The sequence below is a fragment of the Crotalus tigris genome, unplaced genomic scaffold (assembly GCF_016545835.1).
Source record: "Crotalus tigris isolate CLP2741 ecotype Arizona unplaced genomic scaffold, ASM1654583v1 scf7180000021570.357645, whole genome shotgun sequence".
Taxonomy (NCBI): Eukaryota; Metazoa; Chordata; class Lepidosauria; order Squamata; family Viperidae; genus Crotalus; species Crotalus tigris.
Window position 1 is genome coordinate 41,749 of NW_024098569.1, and position 22,340 is coordinate 64,088.

Genomic DNA, 22,340 nt, shown 5'->3' on the forward strand with positions numbered 1-22,340 from the left:
TCTCTAGGCTGGGGTAGACTTCCCTAGAAAAGCATGTTTTTTTCCATGTTAAAAATCTCTCATCAATTGCAGGTAGTCCTTGACTTACAATGGTTCATTTAGTGACTGTCCCAAGTTACAACAGCGCTGAAAAAAGTGACCGACGGCCGTTTTTCACACTCACGACCCTGGCAGCGTCCCCAAAATGTGGACTCTTGGCAACTTGACTCATATTTACAACGGTCGCAGCATCCCGGGGGGGGTGTCATATGACCCCCTCTTTTGCGGCGCCCTGACAAGCAAAGTCCACAGGGGGAAGACAGATTCACTTAACAACCGTGCCACTAACTTAACCGTTGCAGTGATTCACTTAACAACCGGGACAAGAAAAGTCGTAAACTGGGGGGGAGAATTTGCGTTAAAGGTTTTCCTTCGTGAGATAAATTTGGGGCTCCCATTCGTGGCGAATATCTGCAGCTTAGGGAGTAGGATGAGGGTGAGGGTCCGTTCTCCGAGCTTGTAGGGGTTGGGTTTCCGAACGTGAGCAGGGGGTTGGACTAGATCAGGGCTTTTCAACCTTTTCACCCAGTGTACCACTTTTAGGATATGGCAACATCCGAGTACCACCAGTTGCCTAGCAAGGTGTCAAAAACTTGATGACCCAAAAAAAAAAGGAAAAAAGTGATAAAGTACAGGTAGTCCTCGACTTACAACAGTTCGCTTAGTGACTGTTCGAAGTTACAATGGCACTGAAAAAAGTGCCCCCCCCCAAGCCACAGCCGAGCAAGACACCTGCCTGCCCGCCCGGCTGCACTCTTCCTCCTGTCCGAGGTTTTCATTGTTGTGAGCATTTCTGTTGAGGATTGGCAGCGGGGGTGGGGTGGGGGAGTGTTTGGTTTTTATTCCCCCCCCCCGGTTTGCTGGGTGGTTGCAGCAGGTTTTGGTCACTTCACGTGACCCTGGGACACTGTGACCGTCATAAATATGAATCGGTTGCCAAGCATCTGAATGTAAATCACAAGACCCTGGAGATGCTGCAACATTCCAGCTGATTGGTGCTTCTTCTGGGCTCAGCAGAAGTGCCAGGATCAGCACCAAGCTCCAGCTGGAGCCTGGCGCTGATCTTGGTGCTTCTGCTGAGCCCTGACAGTCCCAAAAAGCGCCAATCAGCTGGAAAGCAGCATTGATCCTGGCGCTTCCGCTGAGCCCTGACTGCCCTGTAGGTCCAGCCGTCTCTCGCTCAGGCTTGTTTGGTGCTGTCTCCAGGTCAGCTCATTCCTCTCCCCTGCTATTTTTCTAGGAGGGTCGCGTACCATCTGCCAGGTGCCAATGTACCACAGGTGGTACCCGTACCACTGGTTGAAAAGCCCTGGACTAGATGACCTCCACGGTCCCAACTTTATTATTATTATTATTATTGTTGTTGTTGTTAACCTTTGGGAATTTGGGGGTCTCTTGTGGTCTTAAGCCCAGAATTACCTGTGTAATCCTTTTGGAGAGAGAAATGAATGTGAGAGTCTGGCTCTTTTTCTCCTGGATAGGGGTTGGGGACAGATGGCTGGGATAGAAAATGCACCCACAGCAGGTGGGGAAATTGAGTGCCAGGAAAGAGAAAAAAACAGCATTCTTGAAAATTTGGGCTGGATTTGGTCCTTTCCAGGCTGCCACGCTGTAGAGAGAAAAAATGTTGCCTTCACTCGTAATTGGATTTATGAGTGCGTTGCGGGCGTCATGCGCTATTGTCAGCAACTCCGCAAAGTGAAGTCTGATTGTTCCTGCTGTTACTTTTCATCACCGCTGTCACTATGAAATACAGGTAACATTGGGGGTGGGGGGGCAGGAGAGGGAGGGGGTCAGAAAGGCAGGAAAAATGGGCCCAGGGGAGGCTATATTTCACCCCGTTGTAAGTGAAAACATACTGGTAAGTAACTCTGTCTTGGACCGGGAGTTTCATATTTTACAACGTTGACTGCTCAGGACTGGAGCTGAATCCCATTTACTCCGAAGGCATTCTTTTGGAAAAGGGACATGAGGTCTGCAATCAATCCTTTCCCTTTCTTTCTTCCCCCACCCCCTCCTTTTCGATCCGTACCATTACGAGAAAAAAGAAAAATAATCCCCATCACACAATGCTCAGCACCTTATTTCCCACTGAATCTTTCTGTGGGCAGCTGCCGTTTCCTCGATCGAATATATCACGATGAGAACTGGTAGGGGAGCCACGATGGAGGGTGTAACGGGGCAGCTGGCCATTCTTATTGTTACTTGTGAGGAGGAGAGAGAAAGAAAGAAAGAAAGAAAGAAAGAAAGAAAGAAAGAAAGAAAGAAAGAAAGAAAGAAAGAAAGAAAGAAAGAAAGAGGAAGGAGGGAAGGAAGGAAGGAAGGAGAAAGAAGGAGGAGGAGGTGGAAGAAAAGAACTGTGGGGTCCTTGATGCTCTCTGAGCTTGGTTGTTTTCTTGCAGACGTTTCATTACCCCTCTAGGTAACATCATCAGCATTGATGACGTTACCTAGTTTGGATCATGAAACATCTACAAGAAAACAAACAAGCTCAGAGAGGAGCAGCGAGGCCCCTCTGATATTGAACTGTTTCACATCCAGTTCCACAAGGATAATAATAATAATAATAATAATAATAATAATAATAATAATAATAGTAGTAGTAGTAGTAGTAGTAGTAAAGTTGGAAGGGACCTTGGAGGTCATCTAGTCCAACCCCCTGCCTTGAGCCTTGAGACAAAGCAGTGGGGAAGGGCTGGTCACGAGCCGATGTGCTTCATCTCACACTATTGAGAAAGGACCTCTCTGGAGGATCTCCGAAATGGACGGGCTACAAGAACGCGCAACAGACAGACCCCTTCGGACTCAGACTGGATGGCCTCGCGGTCTCCCTGAGAAGAATGACACAAGACTTGAGTATTCAGCCATCGACAAGAAAAGCTGCATCTGGCACATCTTTGATGAGCAGGACAGGGCGAGGACCTTCTCACCACGAGCCCTAACAATAATTAGCACTTAGCGCTGAGTGCTTTTCATCTTCAAAAGCAACTCGGGGATGCTAATTAACCCACTCTCCTGGAAAAGCCTGCAAAAAGTGGCTTTTCACATCGGGCTGATCATCTTATCTTTACACCAAGCTAGTCAATAGTCTTCTAATCACACAAAAACATTCTGCAAAGACGATGGCGGGACAAGCTATTCTGCAAAGCACCAAAAGGCAGGACAAGAAGCAACGGATGGAAACTCACCGAGGAGAGAAGCAACCTAGAACTAAGGAGGAATTTCCTGACAGGGAGAACGATTAAACAGTGGAACAGCTTGCCACCAGAACTTGAGACTGTCTAGAAAGAGTGCAGAGAAGAGCAGCAAAGATGATTAGGGGACTGGAGGCTAAAACATACGAGGAACGGTTGCTGGAATTGGGGATGTCTAATTTAATGAAGAGAAGGATGAGGGGGGACATGATAGCAGTCTTCCAGTGTCTCAGGGGCTGCCCCAAAGAAGAGGGAGTCAAGCTATTCTCCAAAGCGCCTGAAGGAAGAACAAGAAGCAACGGATGGAAACTCAACAAGGAGAGAAGCAACCTAGAGAACTAAGGAGAAACTTCCTGACAGTTATAACAATTAAGCAGTGGAACAGCTTGCCACCAGAACTTGAGACTCTAGAAAGAGTGCAGAGAAGAGCAACAAAGATGATCAGGGGAGTGGAGGCTGAAACATACAAGGAACGGTTGCTGGAATTGGGGATGTCTAATTTAATGAAGAGAAGGACCAGGGGGGACGTGATAGCCATGTTCCAATCTCAGGGGCTGCCCCAAAGAAAGGGAGTCAAGCTCTTCTCCAAGGCCCCTGAAGGCAGGACAAGAAGCAACGGATGGAAACTAATCCAGGAGAGAAGCAACCTAGAACTAAGGAGAAACTTCCTGACAGTTAGAACAATTAACCAGTGGAACAACCTGCCTCCAGAATCTGTGAATGCTCCAACACTGGAGGTTTTTAAGAAGAGGCTGGACAGCCATTTGTCTGAAATGGTTTAGGGTTTCCTGCCTGAGCAGGGGGTTGGACTAGATGACCTTCAAGGTCCCTACCAACTCTTTTATCCTGTGTTAGGTCAGATCAGGACCACTTCTGGATTTGAGGGGAAATAATGACACCCCCAACCTGCAAACGCTGCTTTGCACAGCTTCACAAAGGAGGACGTGTGGAGAGATGGTTAAGATTGTTTGTGATTTATGCCCGTGATTCTGAACATGGCGCCCTGGGGAATTCTGGGAGTTGAAGTCCACCCATCAACAAGTCGCCAAGGTTGAAGAAGTCTGCTCCGTGCCGTCAAACAGACCGATTTTTAAGCGACTTCTGAGATTTCCCTTCAGGCCAGGACACACCACTTTCCTTTGACTGGAACTGATTCCTTGCCTTCCTGTTATTTCCTGTTTTTTGTTTTCAATAGGCGCCCTGATATTTCATCCAATGTCATCACCGGGGAGGGTAAACCCTAACCCACCCCCCAAAAAAAAGATGCAGGAAAGGGGAGGAGGAAAGATAATTCTATTTTCTGCCCCCCTTTTGAACAAAACAGGCCGCTCTTGGTTGATTTCCTCTGCCGTGTACATGGGGTGGGTCAATCAATCAAATTATAAACTGCCCGGAGATATTGGCGGCGTATCAATTGACAAGCAGTCCTCGAAATTACGACCACCGTGGAGCCTGTTGCTCAGTGAGACGCTTGTGAAGTCGGTTTTGCCCCGTTTTGTAACCTTTCTCGCCACGGCTTTTAGCCGAATCTCTGCAGCTGTTCAGTTAGTGGCACGGCCGTTAAGCGAATCGGGCTTCCCCCATTGGCTTTGCTTGTCGGAAGGTCGCACCAAGGGAATCACGTGACACCCCCGGGGACGCCGTGACCGTCATAAATATGAACCAGTTGTGCCAACCGTCCAAATTTTGATCGCGTGACCTATGGGGATGCTGCAACGGTCGTGAAGAGTGAACGCCGGTCCTAAGTCTCTTTTTTTCAGTGCCGTCGTAACTCTGAACGGTCACTAAGTGAACTGCGTTGCTCACTTAATGGCGGCAGTGATTCCGTGGCCAGAAAAGTTGTAAAAATGGGGCAACACTCATTTAGCAACTGTCTCACTTAGCAACAAGAACGTGGGCTCCATGGTGATCGTCAGTCGAGGGCTACCTGTAAGGCTGGCTTGATGTCCCATCGGTGGGTTCTTGAGGAGGTACATTTTTGGGGCCAATCTGTGGACAGAATGACAGATAAATGTCTGTGGAGATTGACAGTCATCCAGGTCATGGTTGTCCCAAAGGTGCTTTTTCAGAAGGAAAATGGACTCCCTTGTTTTTCTTTGAAGACGTTTCGCTCCTCATCCGAGAAGCTTCTTCAGGTTCTGACTGAATGGTGGGGGAACGGAAGGATTTATACTCCTTGCAGACAGCTGGTCATTTACATTCTTTTCAGAGAGTCGTTGAGGCCACTTGGGAGGTTTATCTGTCTGGATCTGATATCATCTACCTAACATAGTCCTTTCAACAGTTCCAAGAAGGCTCCACCCCCATTTGCACGACTCAGGTGACCCTGAGGACACAGGGTCCCTCAACGACGCGCTCAGAGAATGCAAATGACCAACTCTCTTCAAGGAGTATAAATCCTTCCATTTCCCCCCTCCCCCATCCAGTCAGAGTGTCATGGCTCCGACGGATGAAGCTCTTCAAAAGAACTTTGAGGTATTATTAACCTTAACAAACCTTTATTTTGAGTAGCATAACACCGGCACTGCATAATGGAAGCCAAAAACTGAATCCCCCTCCCCTGAGCACATAGGATCAAAGCACAATTCCCTCCTCCAATTAACATAAATCACATTAGCTTGAAACGAGGGCTTCCTCTCCAGTTCTCCAGCCTGCCAATTCCTTATCAGTTCTGGTTACAATAACCTTGTTTCTCACGCTAGGTTTAGTGTTGTTATGTCTAGCTGGACTCTCGTTCACATCCTCCCCTCTCCCTGCATCATCTCACTCTACAAGCAAAAGGTAAAAGAGGGCTACGTTTCCCTCTGTGGTCAAAGCAAGAACATCCGATGTGAGCAGCGTCGACACAGAGCTGAAGAAGCTTCTTGGAGGAGAAGCCAAATATCTTCGAAGAAAAACAAGAGAAATTCAGTTGCCTCTTGAAAAAGCACCTTTGGGAGAATGCCAGCTAAATCAATCTAGATCTGATCCAGGAGAGCAATGTTGGTGGTCTCCCAACCTTACAGGACAGACCACAGAAGACCACCAAGCCTAATCAAACCGAAGCTGATTTACACACCTGATAATGGGCAAGAGTGTTCAACCTCTTCCAGTCGTTTTCAATCTTGGTGGTGAGATCTTCATCCTGAAGGATTGTTCTGGTCCCGTTGGCCTGCCGCCATTCTGTGAGGAAAGAGAAACGCATGTCAGGCCCACAAGCCAATGGACAACGTTTGGGGGGGAGAACCGTGACACGGTATCTGCAGGGAACGGAATGATTCCGAGCCCGGAATTGCAGGTGGGGAGGTGAAGATAAAGAGTTTCTTATTTTTGAGTTGTTGGTGTGGGTGCGTTTGCGTCGTAACCATGCCTTTCCCAACGAAATGGAAGTTGCGATGGCCATAATGTAACCGGTCCAATTTCCTATCAGGTCTTCTTCTGTGGAACCATCATCACGGTTGGAATAATCAATCAATCAATCAGAACAGAGTTGAAAGGGAGACCCGACACCATTCCAGACAAATGGTTGCCCAATCTCTCCTTGGAATCCTCCAGTGATGGAGCACCCACAACTTCTGAAGGTAAAGCCATTCCACTGAATACAGAATAACAGAGCTGAAAAGGACCTTGGAGGTCTTCTAGTCCAGCCCCCTGCTCAAGCAGGAGACCCGACACCACTCCAGAACAATGGTGGCCCAATCTCTTCATGACAACCTCCAGTGATGGAGCACCCAGAACTTTTGGAATCAAGCCGTCCAAAGGCAAGATATACAGAATTTATAATAATTGTGTCTCTTGCCTTTGGAGGGCTTGATTCCAGAAGTTGTACAAAGTGTACTCAGCACACAGCCCTTAATAACTTTGCATTGTTCCCAAGAAGGAGGGAACTTGTTTAAAACAGGGAACATCAGAGCTGGAAGGGACCTTGGAGGTCTTCTAGTCCAACCCCCTGCTCAGGCAGGAGATCCTATAGTACCGTTTCAGACCAATGGCGGTCCAGGCTCTTCTTGAAAACCTCCAGTGATGGAGCACCCACAACTTCTGGAGACAAACGGTTCAATGCCACCCTCTCTGGAAGGGCAGTCTCCTCATTGTAATGCAGGGGTGTCAAAATCAATTTCATTGAGGGCCGCATCATCATTGCGGTTGCCCTCAGTGGGGAAAGGGGTTTGTGGCCAGGGTGGGTGCGGCCTACTGGGTGGGCATGGATGGAGTGGGTATGGCCTACTGGGTAGGCGTGGCCAGCTCTACATCGTTCGCGTCAAGGGTGCCTGTGGGGGCCTGGGCAGGAGTGGGACAGATCTGAGGGTCTCTGGCAGAAGGGGAGGACTGGGGCAAGCGCCAAGGCATGGTGCATTGCTTCATTCCTCACAAAGGGTGACACCTCCCCAGCATGCACCCAGGGGGCAGGGCCGATGCGGCAGGGGCTGGTTCCTCGCTGTTTCCAGACGGCCTTGTGGAGCTAAGACTGAATGCGTTTCAGCATAGATGGCCACCACAAAATTGTACATTGGCTCCCGGCTGGCCTGGGCCAGGGCCAAGGCAGCGGGGGCCGTTCCCTCACTGTTTCCAGGATGGCTTCACGGGCCGCATGAAACCACTTCGCGGGCCGCATCTGGCCCCCGGGCCTTGTGTTTGACATGTCTGTTGTAATGCAAGGGAGTCTTTTGCTTCCAGGGCTTCTGGAGATCCGCTTAATTACAACGTATTTGCAAAACGGGTGTTTTGCTTTCCGTTCCCGTTTTGGAGCCAGCTGGTAATCAACTTGCCAATTGCAGGGGAAGCTTTGCTGCTGAAGGGAAGAAGGCAGCCCTTCTCTGGGAGAAGATGGAGAAATGGCAGCAGGCAAACATCCCCCTTCACCTTCTAAATTTTCGGCTGCTCGAAATGAAGCAGTGGGCCGCCAGCAAAGGAGGCGAAAGAAAGCACAATGAAGTCACGACGTGGGGTCTCCTCCGCACAAACAAGCAGCGCCAATGAGCTACGTTTCCGTCAGTTTGGGTGGCACGGGCGGGATGCAATCCTAGATTGACCTGTAGGTAGGCCGATATTTACTCCTTCCCAGGGATAAAAAGGGGAGATTTAATTTATATTCAGTGGTAGCAATAGCACTTACCAAGAGCACTTATATACCGCTTCACAGTGCCTTTACAGCCTTCTCTAAGCAGTTTACAGAGCCAGCATATTGTCCTCAGCAATCTGGGTCCTCATTTTATCGACCTCAGAAGGACGGAAGGCTGAGTCAACCTTGAGCCGGTCAGGATCGAACTGCTGGCAGTGGGCAGTGAGTTAGCCTGCAATCCTGCATTCTAACCACTGCGCCACCATGGCTCTTCCTTCCTTCCTTCCTTCCTTCCTTCCTTCCTTCCTTCCTTCCTTCCTTCCTTCCTTTCCTTCCTTCTTTCCTTCCTTCCTTCATTCCTACCCTCCTTCCTTCCTTCCTTCTTTCCTTCATTCCTACCCTCCTTCCTTCCTTCCTTCCTTCCTTCTTTTCTTCCTTCCTTTTTTCCTTCCTTCCTTTCCTTCTTTCCTTCCTTCTTTCCTACCTTCCTTCCTTTTCTTCCCTTCCTTTCCTTCCTTTCCTTCTTTCTTTCCTTCCTTCCTTCCTTCCTTCCTTTTCTTCCCTTCCTTTCCTTCCTTCCTTCTTTCCTTCCTTCCTTCCTTCCTTCCTTCCTTCCTTCCTTCCTTCTTTCCTTCCCTTCCTTCCTTCTTTCCTTCCTTCCTTTCCTTCTTTCCTTCCTTCCTTTCCTTCTTTCCTTCCTTCCTTCCTTCCTTCCTTCCTTCTTTCCTGGTCTGCGGTGGTCCCGGCAAAGGAATCACATGGTAAGAGATCAACCACCATCTTTGAATCTGGCTTCTCGAACAGAATAATTGGCTGGGCGATCAAATTCAGCCTGGAGCCGAAGAGATTTGGGGACAATGGCGGGGGAGAAAAGTTTTAAGAGGAGGATAAGAGAAAGGGCTGCTAGCTTTGCACTGAGGAAGGGGCAACGGTAAACTTGGATCGGTCTTTGCCTTTGATGCCACCTTCACCCCTCTGATGGGGGAGAGAAGGCAGACAAGGTTTCTGCCAGGACAGAGGACAATTTAGCTTCTTCTCCTGCGTGACATCAGCGATCAAATTGCAGCCAACCACTTCTTCTTTTTTTTTTTTTTTCAAATTGTCTGGAGCTCAAAACGAGTCTCGGTGGCCAAGCGTCTTTCGGGCTCCTCCTATAAATCGACACGAGCGACCTTGCTGCACAATCGCGTTTCAAGGACACAGACAAACACACACACACACACGCACACAAACACACACATGCCCACACAAAGACACACAGACACACAAAAGAGGGATGCCAGCAACGGCTCTTCCTATGGAACGATTAATAGAATCCGATGAGCTTCAATGCTAAATTGTCTTTGTGTGTGCGTGTGTGTGTGTGTGTGTGTGTGTGTGTGTGTGTGTGTAAGGGGTAAATCCAGGGGTTTAAAAACAGAGGTAGTCCTTGATCTACAACCATTTGCTTAGTGACCGCTCGAAGTTACAGTGGCGCTGAAAAAAAAAGCGAGCGGGGATCGTTTTTCAGACTTGCGACCGTTGCAACGTCCCCGTGGTCAGATGATCGAAATTCAGGGGCTTGGCAACCGGCTCGTATTGATGATGGTTGCAGTGTCCCTGGATCATGTGATCACCTTTTGCAACTTTTCACTTGATTACCAAACTAGGTAACATCATCTGCCCTGATGAAGTTACCTAGTTGGGTCACGAAACGTCTGAAAGAAAACCACCAAGCTCAGAGAGCACCAAGGAACCCATAGATTTTCTCCTTCTCCTTCTGCTCCTCTCCACAAACCTTACTCCCTTCTAGCACTGATGATGTTACCTAGTTGGGTCATGAAATGTCTGCAAGGAAACCACCAAGCTCAGAGAGCACCAAGGACCGCATTGTTTTTCTCCTTCTCTTATTCCTTTCTCATTCTTCTTCCTCTTCATTCCTTTTCCTTCTCGATCTTTCCTCCTCTTCTCCTTCTCTTCCTCCGTCTCCCCCTGTTCCACTCCCTAAACTGCACATCCTTCTAGCACTGATGATATTACCTAGTTGGGTAATGAAACTTCGGCAAGAAAACCACCCAGCCCAGAGAGCACCACAGACCCCGCTCAGTTCAACCCTGAGCTATAAAAATTCTCTTCCATTGGTAACCTTAACAAGGCCACTTAAAGTGCTAATAGTTATAGCCACACAACATGTTCAGCTGGATCCATTGTAACCTTGTTCTCTATGATCCCTGCCTGTTTGGCCAGTTGAGGGTCAATGCTCACATCGGTTCTCGTCTGACTCCTTGAATTAAGAATGAAGGAACCCTAAAAAAAACCTTGATAGTAGTTCAGAATTTCCTTCAGATGTTTCCAGTTATCTCCTTCGGAAGGCTCCAGTTATCTCCTTCAGAAGGTTCCAGTTATTTCCTTCAGAAGACTCCAGTTATTTCCTTCAGAAAGCTCCAGTTATCTCCTTTGGAAGGTTCCAGTTATTTCCTTCAGAAGACCCCAGTTATTTCCTTCAGAAGACTCCAGTTATTTCCTTCAGAAAGCTCCAGTTATTTCCTTTGGAAGGTTCCAGTTATCTCCTTCAGAAGGTTCCAGTTATCTCCTTCAGAAGACTCCAGTTATTTCCTTCAGAAGATTCCAGTTATTTCCTTCAGAAGACTCCAGTTATTTCCTTCAGAAGGCTCCAGTTATCTCCTTCAGAAGGCTCCAGTTATCTCCTTCAGAAGGCTCCAGTTATTTCCTTCAGAAGACTCCAGTTATTTCCTTCAGAAAGCTCCAGTTATTTCCTTCAGAAAGCTCCAGTTATCTCCTTCAGAAAGCTCCAGTTATCTCCTTCAGAAGGCTCCAGTTATTTCCTTCAGAAAGCTCCAGTTATCTCCTTCAGAAAGCTCCAGTTATCTCCTTCAGAAGGCTCCAGTTATCTCCTTCAGAAGGCTCCAGTTATCTCTTTCAGAAGGTTCCAGTTATTTCCTTCAGAAGATTCCAGTTATTTCCTTCAGGACTCCAGTTATTTCCTTCAGAAGGCTCCAACTATCTCCTTCAGAAAGCTCCAGTTATCTCCTTCAGAAGGTTCCAGTTATCTCCTTCGGAAGGCTTCACTTATTTCTTTCAGAAAGCTCCAGTTATCTCCTTTGGAAGGTTCCAGTTATCTCCTTCAGAAGACTCCAGTTATTTCCTTCAGAAGACTCCAGTTATTTCCTTCAGAAAGCTCCAGTTATCTCCTTCAGAAGGTTCCAGTTATCTCCTTCAGAAGGTTCCAGTTATTTCCTTCAGAAGGCTCCAGTTATTTCCTTCAGAAGGCTCCAGTTATCGCCTTCAGAAGGTTCTCCCATGATCCTTTGCAATGGATCCATCCATCTATAAAATTTTCCCAATATTCTCTCTGCTATTGCCCTAAACCTAGCCACCTTTCCTAACTAAGGTTAGGTTTTAGTTTCTGATATGTCATTCCTCCCCACAAATGCCCAAGAAGGAGCATTTTTTTTGCCCATGGGAAATCCTGACTGCATCGACCTAACCCAACATGGTGATACGAATGGATGGATGGCTTCCATGGTTGGCCATCTCTTATTGATCTAAGAAGATACTCAACGTACCAAGATCCATATCCGCAGCTTTGGGCCGATGAGAACAGGGCACGTTCTTGAAGATGGCATCAAGGAACTTCTCCTTCACTTGAGTGATGGTGTCACAGTTCAAGATCTTCACTGGAATCTCAGGGCTGTTCACATTATCGGGGTTCACGCAACTAAGGACCTGCAGGGGGTTGGTTGAAAGAAAGCAAACATAAGACTGAGGTCTAGAGCTTCACATGTAATATATTTGGGTGGGGTTCGAACAAAATTCTAGATTACGTCAAAGGGCTGATGGAAATCTATCGGTTCAATACATCGTAGGCAACTCAGCCATGTGTGAACAAAGCCATTGTACGGTTTATGTCTCAACGTGTTATCTAAACACCACCCATTGTGTTTCATTCGTTCAGATTTAACATGTTATGTGACTGTCTCTGGAGATTCTCAGTCATCCAGGTCATGGTTATCCCAAATATATTTTTTCAAGAGGCAAATAGACTTTCTTGGGTTTTTTTTGTTTTGTTTTTTGTGAGAAGGCTCCACATCCATCTGCACCACTCAGCTGACCCTGAGGACACAGACAAACCTCCAAGTGGCCTCAACGACTCTCTAAAACAGTGGTTCTCAACCTTTTTAATGCCGCCACCCCCAATCGGTCGTAAGTCGAGGAATACTCAACCGGTCGTAAGTCGAGGACTACTCAACTGGTGCAGCACCGTTTGCAGAATGGGACTTTTGGCGGGCTCAGCAGGGCAGAGACAGCCTGGACAATTCCTATTGGCTTTGGAAAGCCAATAGAATTAGACTCTATTCAAGAGAGTCTATTCTATTGGCTTTCAAAAGCCAATAGAATAAAAGGGAGTAGCACAGCTAAGGAAAAGGGGGAAAAAATGGCGGACTGCGTTGTTTGGCGACCCCCGTGAAATGGTCGTTCGACCTCAAATGGGGTCCCGACCCACAGGTTGAGAACCACTGCTCTAAAAGACTGCAAATGTCCAGCTGTCTACAAGGAGTATAAATCTTTCCATTCCCCACTATCTAGTTTCAAGTTTTTTATTAATTTTACAATATTACATTTACATATTTGAAAAGTAGCGTGGCAGCTGAGCACAGTAATTCCGTTACATTTGAATATCATCAGCACAAATCTCAAATTATTACAACAAACTAATTCCCTCTCTTTCCCCCATGATATCTACTGTCATGTTCAAACCAATACAGTTCTTATTCTATTAATCAAACAAAAAAAATACCTTTCTAATATTCATCAATAATCTTCAGTCTATACATATCTTAATTAATTTGACATTCCACCTTTTAGACAATAACCTAGTAAGTTTTTCTTAACTTTAATTTGCCATTGATATTTAAGTTTAACGTTTAATCTTTATCATTTCCAGGTTTTAAATGATCCCAATTTCTAAGTCTCCTATCTCACATTTGGAGCTAATAATTTTTCTTTTCTTTTCTTCCTTTCACTTCCTTCCCCACTATCCAGTCAGAGCTGAAGAAGCTTCTTGGATGAGAAGCAAAATGTCCTCAAAGGAAAAACAAGAAAGTCCAGTTGCCTCTTGAAAAAGTATCTTTGGATCAAGATGCCTCACAAACAGCACCATCTACCACAACTGCAGCCTCATCTTAGGCCACAACAATTTCACACAGAAGTGGTTCCTCTGCCTGGTCTCTGATTGCAAAAAAAAAAAAAACCTTCCATTTTTGCTGTTTACTCGCAGGAAGCAGCTGTCCGGAGTACATGCGGGCGATCTCATGCTCTCTCTGTATTCCAGAGAGATTTTAACTGCTAGAATTCATCCTCTGATTTTCAAATTCTGTCAGTCCTGGCCCTTCAAGGCCAGGGGTGTCAAACTGCAGACCCATGGGCCGGTCGCCTCATGCGTAGCTGCCCCCACCCCAGCTCCGGCAACGCGAAAAACGTCACGACACGTCGTGTGACGTGGTGAATTTGACGCCCGTGTTCAAGGCCATCTAGTTTGCCACGATCCTCACGCTAGCTAGGCTACGCATTTGTTGAAGGCGACTGAAGTTCATGAGAGCTTATGCCTTCTTGATAAAATGTGCCGGTCCGAAAAAGTGATATCAAACTTAGGATTTATTGCTACCGTACATTAATGCAATGCTTTCTCCCCGCGACTGAGTACATCAAATGCCGTTCACAATAACAAAGCAATCTAAATTCTGCCAACTTTACTGCAAAGAAAAGAAGATTATGTTATGGAATCTTGAAACGTGGCTGCCTGTGTTCTGTAGCCCCTATTTGATCAGCGTGTGTTACGACAGATCCTCCCCAGTGCCTTTGATCCCCTTTAGTATTCTCTTTTGATTTAAAGGAAAGCTAGCTAGCAGTTATGAGATATGAAAGCAATGTTCCTTGGCTGGGTGTTCTGCAAGTGTTTTTGCAAATGTTCCATTCTTGTTCCCAGGCTCGGAAAATTCCATTACCTGGAGATTTCTCAGCTCAAATCTCCCAAATCTTTGAGAGGAGAAAGGGAAGAGGGAAGAGAAGAAGAGGAGGTGGAGAAGAGGTGTCTAACATTAATAATTTCTTCAGAAATAGGTTGGAAAGAATCAGAGAATTCGAAACGAAGTATTGTACGCCACCTAGTTACCCTTTTGTGACATGAGCAGCGATCGTCAATGGAAACGTTGGGCGTAGTTGAAGTCGTAAGTCGAGGAATACCTGTATTGCAGGATCCAATCTGGGGAGCAGAGATTTTGAGCTTTTGGACTCATCCTGGAGCCCATCAGTAGGGAATGTCTCTCTAGCAGAGTGCTATTCTCTCTCTCTCTCTCTCTCTCTCTCTCTCTCTCTCTCTCTCTCTCTCTCTCTCTCTCTCTCTCTCTCTCTCTCTCTCTCTCTGCGTGTGTTTATAGGGCCTGTTGTAAGTGGCTTTTTAAGATATTGATTGGGGTGTGTGGATGGATGGCTTTTAAATGGAAGCTAAAACATATAACTGGAGGCTAAAACATATAAGAATGGTTGCTGCAATTTAATGAAGCGAAGGATGAGGGATGACATGAGAGCAGTGTTCCAATTTCTCAGGGGCTGCCCCAAAGAAGAGGGAGTCAAGCTGTTCTTCAAAGCACCAGAGGGAAGGACAAGAAGCAATGGATGGAAACTAATCAAGGAGAGAAGCAACCTAGAACTAAGGAGAAACTTCCTGGCAGTTAGAACAATTAACCAGTCTTCAGAAGCGGTGAATGCTCCAACACTGGAAGTTTTTAAGAAGAGACTGGACAGCCATTTGTCTGAAATGGTATAGGGTTTCCTGCCTGAGCAGGGGGTTGGACTAGATGACCGCCAAGGTCCCTTCCAACTCATTATTATTATTATTGATCATCGCACAGTGAGCCGGATATTCAGACTGGATTTGGTATTTTGGTCTACCTATCGAGTCCTTCCCAAGGACCTGTCATTAGCTGTCGTTTGCTTGTGTTGTCCCCCAAAAATGGGGCTTTTTTTTTTTTTTTGCCCCAAACTGGAAGAAATTGCTGGTTTGGGCTAAAAACATACTGTAAATTGTGGTCACATGACTGGAGGCTGTTGCAAAGAGATGTCAACAGAGGCCATTTGCCAAGCTCTCAAAATGGAGTCACGTGAAACAAAATCTTTGGGGGAGTCCGTGAGCCCTTCAAAAAAATGGGTCGCTAAGCAACCGCTGGCCAATGGCGGACCCCCCTGCAAAGCCAAGACGGTGTGATCGTCACCGTGTGAGGGACGCTCCGCCCCCCCCCTTTTTAACCTGCGTCGTGGCAGCGGTGAAAACGGGGCGGGGCTCTGATTGCCAGGATGGCGGGCGCCATCTTGACTTTTTTGACCCCCCCCTGGTTGTTTCGATTGTTCTATCATGCGAGGAATTTAAAATAAAAATTAAAAAAAAGCTGTGGGAGAACGCAGCAGGAGACCCACCACCGGAAAGCTATGGAATCTCCTTAAAAAATAAAAATAAAATAAAATAGTAATAGTAATAGTAATAGTAGTAAAGTTGGAAGGGACCTTGGAGGTCATCTAGTCCAACCCCCTGCTCGGGCAGGAAACCCTACGCTATTTCGGACAAATGGCTGTCCAGTCTCTTCTTAAAAACTTCCAGTGTTGGAGCATTTACTGCTTCTGGAGGCAAGCTGTTCCACTGATTAATTGTTCTCACTGTCAGGAAGTTTCTCCTTAGTTCTAGGTTGCTTCTCTCCTTGATGAGTTTCCACCCGTTGCTTCTTGTCCTGCCTTCAGGTGCTTTGGAAAATAGCTTAATTCCCTCTTCTTTATGGCAGCCCCTGAGATATTGGAATACTGCTATCATGTCCCCCCTTGTCCTTCTCTTCGTTAAACTAGACATACCCAATTCTCGCAACCGTTCCTTATATGTTTTAGCCTCCAGTCCCCTAATCATCTTTGTTGCTCTTCTCTGTACTCTTTCTAGAGTCTCAACATCTTTTTTACATCGTGGTGACCAAAACTGGATGCAGTATTCCAAGTGTGGCCTTACCAAGGCATTGAAGAGTGGTATTAATACTTCACGTGATCTTGATTCTATCCCTCTGTTAATGCAGCCTAGCACTGTGTTGGCCTTTTTGGCAGCTGCAGCACACTGCTGGCTCATATTTAAGTGATTGTCTACTAGGACTCCGAGGTCCCTCTCACAGTTACTACTATTGAGCATGGTGCCACCTATGCTGTACTTGTGCATTTGGTTTTTCTTGCCTAAATGTAGAACCTTGCTTTTTTCACCATTGAATTTCATTTTGTTAGTTAGTGCCCAGTGTTCAAGTCTGTCCAGATCCTTCTGTATCTGAAGCCTGTCTTCTGGAGTGTTGGCTATTCCTGCCAGCTTGGTGTCATCTGCAAATTTGATGAGTTCCCCATCTATCCCTTCATCCAAATCGTTGATGAAGATGTTGAAGAGTACTGGGCCCAGAACAGAGCCCTGGGGCACCCCACTACACACTTCCCTCCATATAGATGCAGTTCCATTGAGGACCACTCGCTGAGTACGGCCGGTCAGCCAGCTACGGATCCATCTGGTGGTGGTTCTGTCTACCCCACATTTTTCTATCTTGTCAAGTAGTAGGTTGTGATCTACTTTATCAAATGCCTTACTGAAGTCCAAGTAAATTATGTCCACAGCATTCCTCTGATCCACTAATTTTGTCACTTGGTCAAAGAATGCAATAAGATTTGTCTGGCATGATCTATTTTTGACAAACCCATGTTGGCTTTTAGTAATGACTTTGTTTGCCTCTAGGTGTTCGTTGATTCGTTGTTTGATTATCTTTTCCAGGATCTTCCCAGGTATTGAGGTCAGGCTGATAGGTCTGTAATTTCCTGGATCCATTTTTTTTCCTTTTTTGAGGATGGGAACTACATCAGCTCTTTTCCAGTCCTCTGGTAGTTCCCCTGTGTTCCAGGATCTTTGAAAAATATAGTTCAGTGGCTCCGATATCACATCTGCCAGTTCCTTGAGAACTCTGGGGTGTAATCCGTCTGGTCCTGGCGATTTGAACTCATCTAGGCTGGACAGGTGCTCACTAACGATTTTCTTGCCTATCTTAACTTGTGTTTCTGTTTTGTTTTTTGTGGCACTATTTTTGATAGGTTGGTCTGTTTTTTCCCTTTGTGTAAAGACAGATGCAAAAAATGAGTTAAATAGTTCTGCTTTCTCCCTGTTGCTTGTCACCTTCTTGCCACTTCCACCCACTAATGGACCAATCATTTCCTTCACTTTTTTCTTGTTTTTTACATGTTGAAAGAAGCTTTTTTTGTTATTTTTGACTTTGGTCGCAAGCCTCAGTTCATTTTGAGCCTTGGCTTTCTTCACTTCATCTTTGCAGGCTCGGGCTATTTGCTGATATTCTGACTTAGTTATGTTCCCCTCTTTCCACTTTCTATACTTGTCCTTTTTATCTTTCAATTTGTCAGAGAGTTCTTTATGCAGCCATGCTGGTTTCTTTTGAGAGCTGTTATTTTTCCTCTTTGTTGGTATTGTGCTAGACTGTGCTTTTATTATCTCATTTTTCAAAATTTCCCAAGCTTCTTGAGTTGTTTTCCCCTTGAGGATTCTCATCCATGGAATCCTTCCCAAGCCCTCTCTAAGTTTATTGAAATTAGCTCTCTTGAAGTCCAAGACTCTAGTTTTAAAATCTTATTATTGGAATTATTGTTCCAGGGGAGGAAACTCCACCTGGGAGTCTCCCTCCCTCTGCAGCTCGCCAAGACTGTGGCTAACATAAATGCTTCCTCCCTCTCCTTTCTCCTGCCTTTAATCTCCCCAGTGAAATAGATCTCAATAGATCTGCTCCGATTCCTATCAGGAGGGCTTTGCCGGCTTTTGAGATGTTAAGAGGCAAAAGCAGATTAACATCAAACGCGCCAGGCGGAGGAAGGAAGGAAGGAGCGAAGCTTCTAGCCGAGAAGAAATGTAATCAGCGACCCAGAGACCTTTTTTCCTTTCCTTTCCTTTCTCCTTCTTCCCTTCCTTCCTCTCCTTTCCCCCCCTTTTCCTGTCCTCTTTTCTTTTTTCCTTTCCTCTTTTCTTCCTTCTTCCTTTCTTTTTTCCTCCCTTCGTCCTTTCCTTTCTTTTTTCCTTTCCTTTTTCCTCCCTCCCTTCCTTTTTTCTTTCCTTTCCTCCCTTCTTCCTTTCCTTTCTCTTTTCCTTCCTTCTTCCTTTCCTTTCCTTCACTTCCCTTTCCGTTTTCCTCCTTCTTCCTTTCCATTCCTTTCTTTTTTCTTCCCCTTTTCCTTTCCTTTCCCTTCTTTCCTTTCCTTTATCCCCCCTTTCTCCTTTCATTTCCTTTTTCCTTCCTTTTTCCTTTCTTCCTTTTCCTCCCTTTCTCCCTTCCTTTCCTTTTTCCTCCCTTTCTCCTTTCCTTTCCTTTTTCCTCCCTTTCTCCTTTCCTTTCTCCTCCCTCCCTTCCTTTTTTCTTTCTTTTCCTTTCTTTTCCTCCCTTCTTCCTTTCCTTTCTCATTTCCTTCCTTCTTCCTTTCCTTTCCTTCATTTCCCTTTCCGTTTTTCTCCTTCTTCCTTCCCGTTCCTTTCTTTTTTCCTCCCGTTTTCCTAAGTTCCTTTCTTTTTTTCTTTCCTTTCCTTTCTCCTTTTCTTTCTTTGTTCCTCCCTTTTTCCTTTCCTTTCCCTTCCCTTCTCTCTTTGTTCCTTCCTTCTTCCTTTCCTTCACTTCCCTTTCCGTTTTCCTCCTTCTTCCTTCCCGTTCCTTTCTTTGTTCCTCCCTTTTTCCTTTCCTTTCCCTTCCCTTCCCTTTCTCCTTTCCTTTCCTTTTTCCTCCCTTTTTCCTTTCCTTTCCTTTCCCTTCCCTTCCCTCTTTGTTCCTCCATTCTTCCTCTCCTTTCCTTTCCTTTCTCCTTTTCTCCCTTTTTCTTTTCTTTTCCTTTCTTTCCTTCCTTCCTCATTCTGCGCCTGCCTGTCACACAGAGCCATTCCCCCCTCCCCTCCCGCCAGTCCACCAGATCTTAAAACTGCCAAATCTAGCCGGATGGAAATCAGGGATGAGGGCTTTCTGCTTGACACCATATAGGGCAGTGGTTCTCCACCTGTGGGTCGCGACTCCATTTGGGGTCGAACGACCATTTCACGGGGGTCGCCAAACAATGCAGTCCGCCATTTTTTTCCCCCTTTTCCTTAGCTGTGCGCCTCCCTTTTATTCTATTGGCTTTTGAAAGCCAATAGAATAGACTCTCTTGAATAGAGTCTCATTCTATTGGCTTTCCAAAGCCAATAGGAATTGTCCAGGCTGTCTCTGCCCCGCTGAGCCCGCCAAAAGTCCCATTCTGCAACCGGCGCTGCACCAGTTGAGTAGTCCTCGACTTACGACCGGTTGAGTAGTCCTCGACTTACGACCAGTTGGGGGTCGCGGCATTAAAAAGGTTGAGAACCACTGACGTAGGCCAAGCGGCAAGTTTGTTGCACCACCTCCTTGTTTTCTTGCAACCCCAAATTATTATTATTAAAAAGTTTTTATTTTCCATTTATTCATACAAAACACAATATTATTATTATTTTAACTTTAACCTTTTTCTTTTGGGGTCCCAAATGGAGCGCCGTGTCTCCCCCTCCACGGCCCCAATACTCTCCTCCTCGCGGCACCCACCACTCACCAAGGTCTTATAGTCGATCTGCTGCCGGATGAGTTTGTCTTCGCTTAAGGAATAGCGGGCTTCTCCCGTGATGGCATCTATAGGCCCCTTCTCCATTTGCTGCTTGATGGCGCAGAAGAGGGAAAAAAGAGGTTCGCCAGCACATTCCTGCAGCGAGGAAAGAAAGGGGATGAGGGCAAGAACTGGGGAGAAAGCGGCGGATAAACATGTCTTGCTGGGGTCCTCGGGCGCTCTCCGAGCTTGCTTGTGATTTCGCAGACGTTTCATGACCCTACTAGGTAACATCATCAATGCTAGAGGGGAGAGGGGTTTGCTCTCTGTTTATATACTGGAGCATTGCCCTGCCAGTAATGTTGAGAGTGATCCTGGTGGCTCCTTGGTGAGCTACCCGTTTACTGTTCGATTATTTGTCTGATTTGGTAGTTCCTTGACTGAAGCGTTGTTTGCTGTTTGTTTGTCTGGTGTTAATCCCTGCTTATCTGGGTTCTCGTTTCTGTTGAGCAGTGTTTTTGGTCCTTTTGTTTCCTTTTTTTTTTAACGGTCTCTTTTGAGGCACTCTTTCTTTCTTTCTGAGACACCTCTCTGCCAGCAAACCAACCCCAAATAAGCAGGGATTAAACCCCAAGATTAACACCAGGTCAACAATCAAGAGGCAAACAACAGCCTAATCAAGGAAAGCATCAAAAAAAAAAAAACCCACCAAAACTAACAGGGCAAGTCATTTGTATATAAACAGAGAGCAAAACCCACTCCCTTCTAGCACTGATCATGTTACCTAGTTGGGTCATGAAATGTCTGCAAGAAAGCAACCAAGCTCAGAGAGCATCCCACTCCATTTAGCACTGATGATGTTACCTAGTTGGGTCATGAAACGTCTACAAGAAAACAAGCAAGCTCAGAGGGCACCAAGGACCCCATAGTTCTCCTCCTCCTCCTCCTCCTCCTCCTCCTCCTCCTCCTCCTCCTCCTCCTCCTCCTCCTCCTCCTCCTCCTCTTCCTCCCCTCCAAACCCCACTCCCTTCTAGCACTGACGATGTTACCTAGTTGGGTCATGAAACGTCTGCAAGAAAACAAGCAAACTCAGAGGGCATCCAGGACCCCACAGGGCTCCCTCCTCCTCCTCCCCCTCCTCCTCCTCCTCCTCTCCACAAACCCAACTCTTTCTAGCACTGATAACGTTACCTAGTTGGATCATTTTCCTGTACGATATATCCTGTATTTTCCTGTACGATAGATCCATTATTTGTATTGCACTAAATCAAGACAGCCTTTGCCATGTCAGCAAAGCTGCTGCTTTGGGACATGCAACAAGACCTTGCAAACACCTACTAAAGGAGCAGAGTTTACACTGCAGCCAGCCTCTAATACGTAAGATGGCTCTGCTCCTAAGCAAAGGGACTCTCTGCTCGCTTCAGTTTAATTCCCTTCCTTTCAGTCAATCAATTTCTCCAGCCTATTGAGATCCTTTGAATTTAACAGGCAAAACAACCAGGAGTAAATTCCCCATAGTAGGTTTTAAAAAAAGGGGGGGGGGACAACCCAGGAGATTACAACACAGAAAGTGCTGACTCTCACCGTCTTCCCAATCAAGCTTGATTCTCAATCGTTGATTGCTTGATTCTCAGCCTAGCTTGATTGTTAATCATTTCTTGCTCAGCTGTCAATCAAGCTTGATTCTTAATTGTTTTCTGCTTGATTCTCCATCAATTGTTTTCTGCTTGATTCTCCATCAATTGTTTTCTGCTTGATTCTCCATCAAACAGAAAGCAATACCCTAATTAAAGCACTACCAAGAAGGAAATCAAACCCTCAACCAACACTGGCCGGGCCAGCTAATGTATATAAACAGGGAAAACACTCAGTAGCACTGATGATGTTACCTAGTTGGGTCATGAAATGTCTGCAAGAAAACTGCCAAGCTCAGAGAATATCCCACTCCCTTTAGCACGGATGATATTGCCTAGTTGGGTCATGAAACATTTTTAAGAAAACAATCAAGCTTAGAGAGCACCAAGGACCCCACAATGGTGGTCCACCTCCTCCTCCTCCTCCTCCTCCTCCTCCTCCTCCTCCTCCTCCTCCTCCTCCTCCTCCTCCTCCTCCTCCTCCTCCTCCTCCTCCTCCTCTTCTCCGCAAACTCCTCTCCCTTCTACCCCTGATGATGTTACCTAGTTGGGTCATGAAATGTCTGCAAGCAAACAACCAAGCTCAGAGAGCACCAAGGGCCCCGCAGTCTCCTTCCACCATCACAAAACCCCACTCCCTTCCAGCACTGATGATATCACCTAGTTGGGTCGTGAAACGCCTGCGAGCAAACCACCAAGTGCAGAGTGCACCAAGGACCCCCATATATTTTTCTAAACCGCAAGGATTTGCTTAGAGCAAGGGATTCACTTTTA

General features: G+C 46.3%; 1 protein-coding gene across 1 annotated transcript in view; it reads right to left on the reverse strand.

Moving 5' to 3' along the window:
• LOC120296812 (plexin-A4-like) overlaps nucleotides 1–22,340 on the reverse strand; it is a 203,047-nt gene that overhangs the window by 30,758 nt on the left and 149,949 nt on the right. Inside the window, exons 22-24 of the mRNA XM_039318823.1 lie at nucleotides 19,942–20,088; nucleotides 11,841–12,000; nucleotides 6,292–6,395 (exon numbers count right to left, since the gene is read on the reverse strand). Coding sequence (XP_039174757.1) covers nucleotides 6,292–6,395; nucleotides 11,841–12,000; nucleotides 19,942–20,088 — 411 coding nt within the window. The remainder of the gene's footprint in view (nucleotides 1–6,291; nucleotides 6,396–11,840; nucleotides 12,001–19,941; nucleotides 20,089–22,340) is intronic.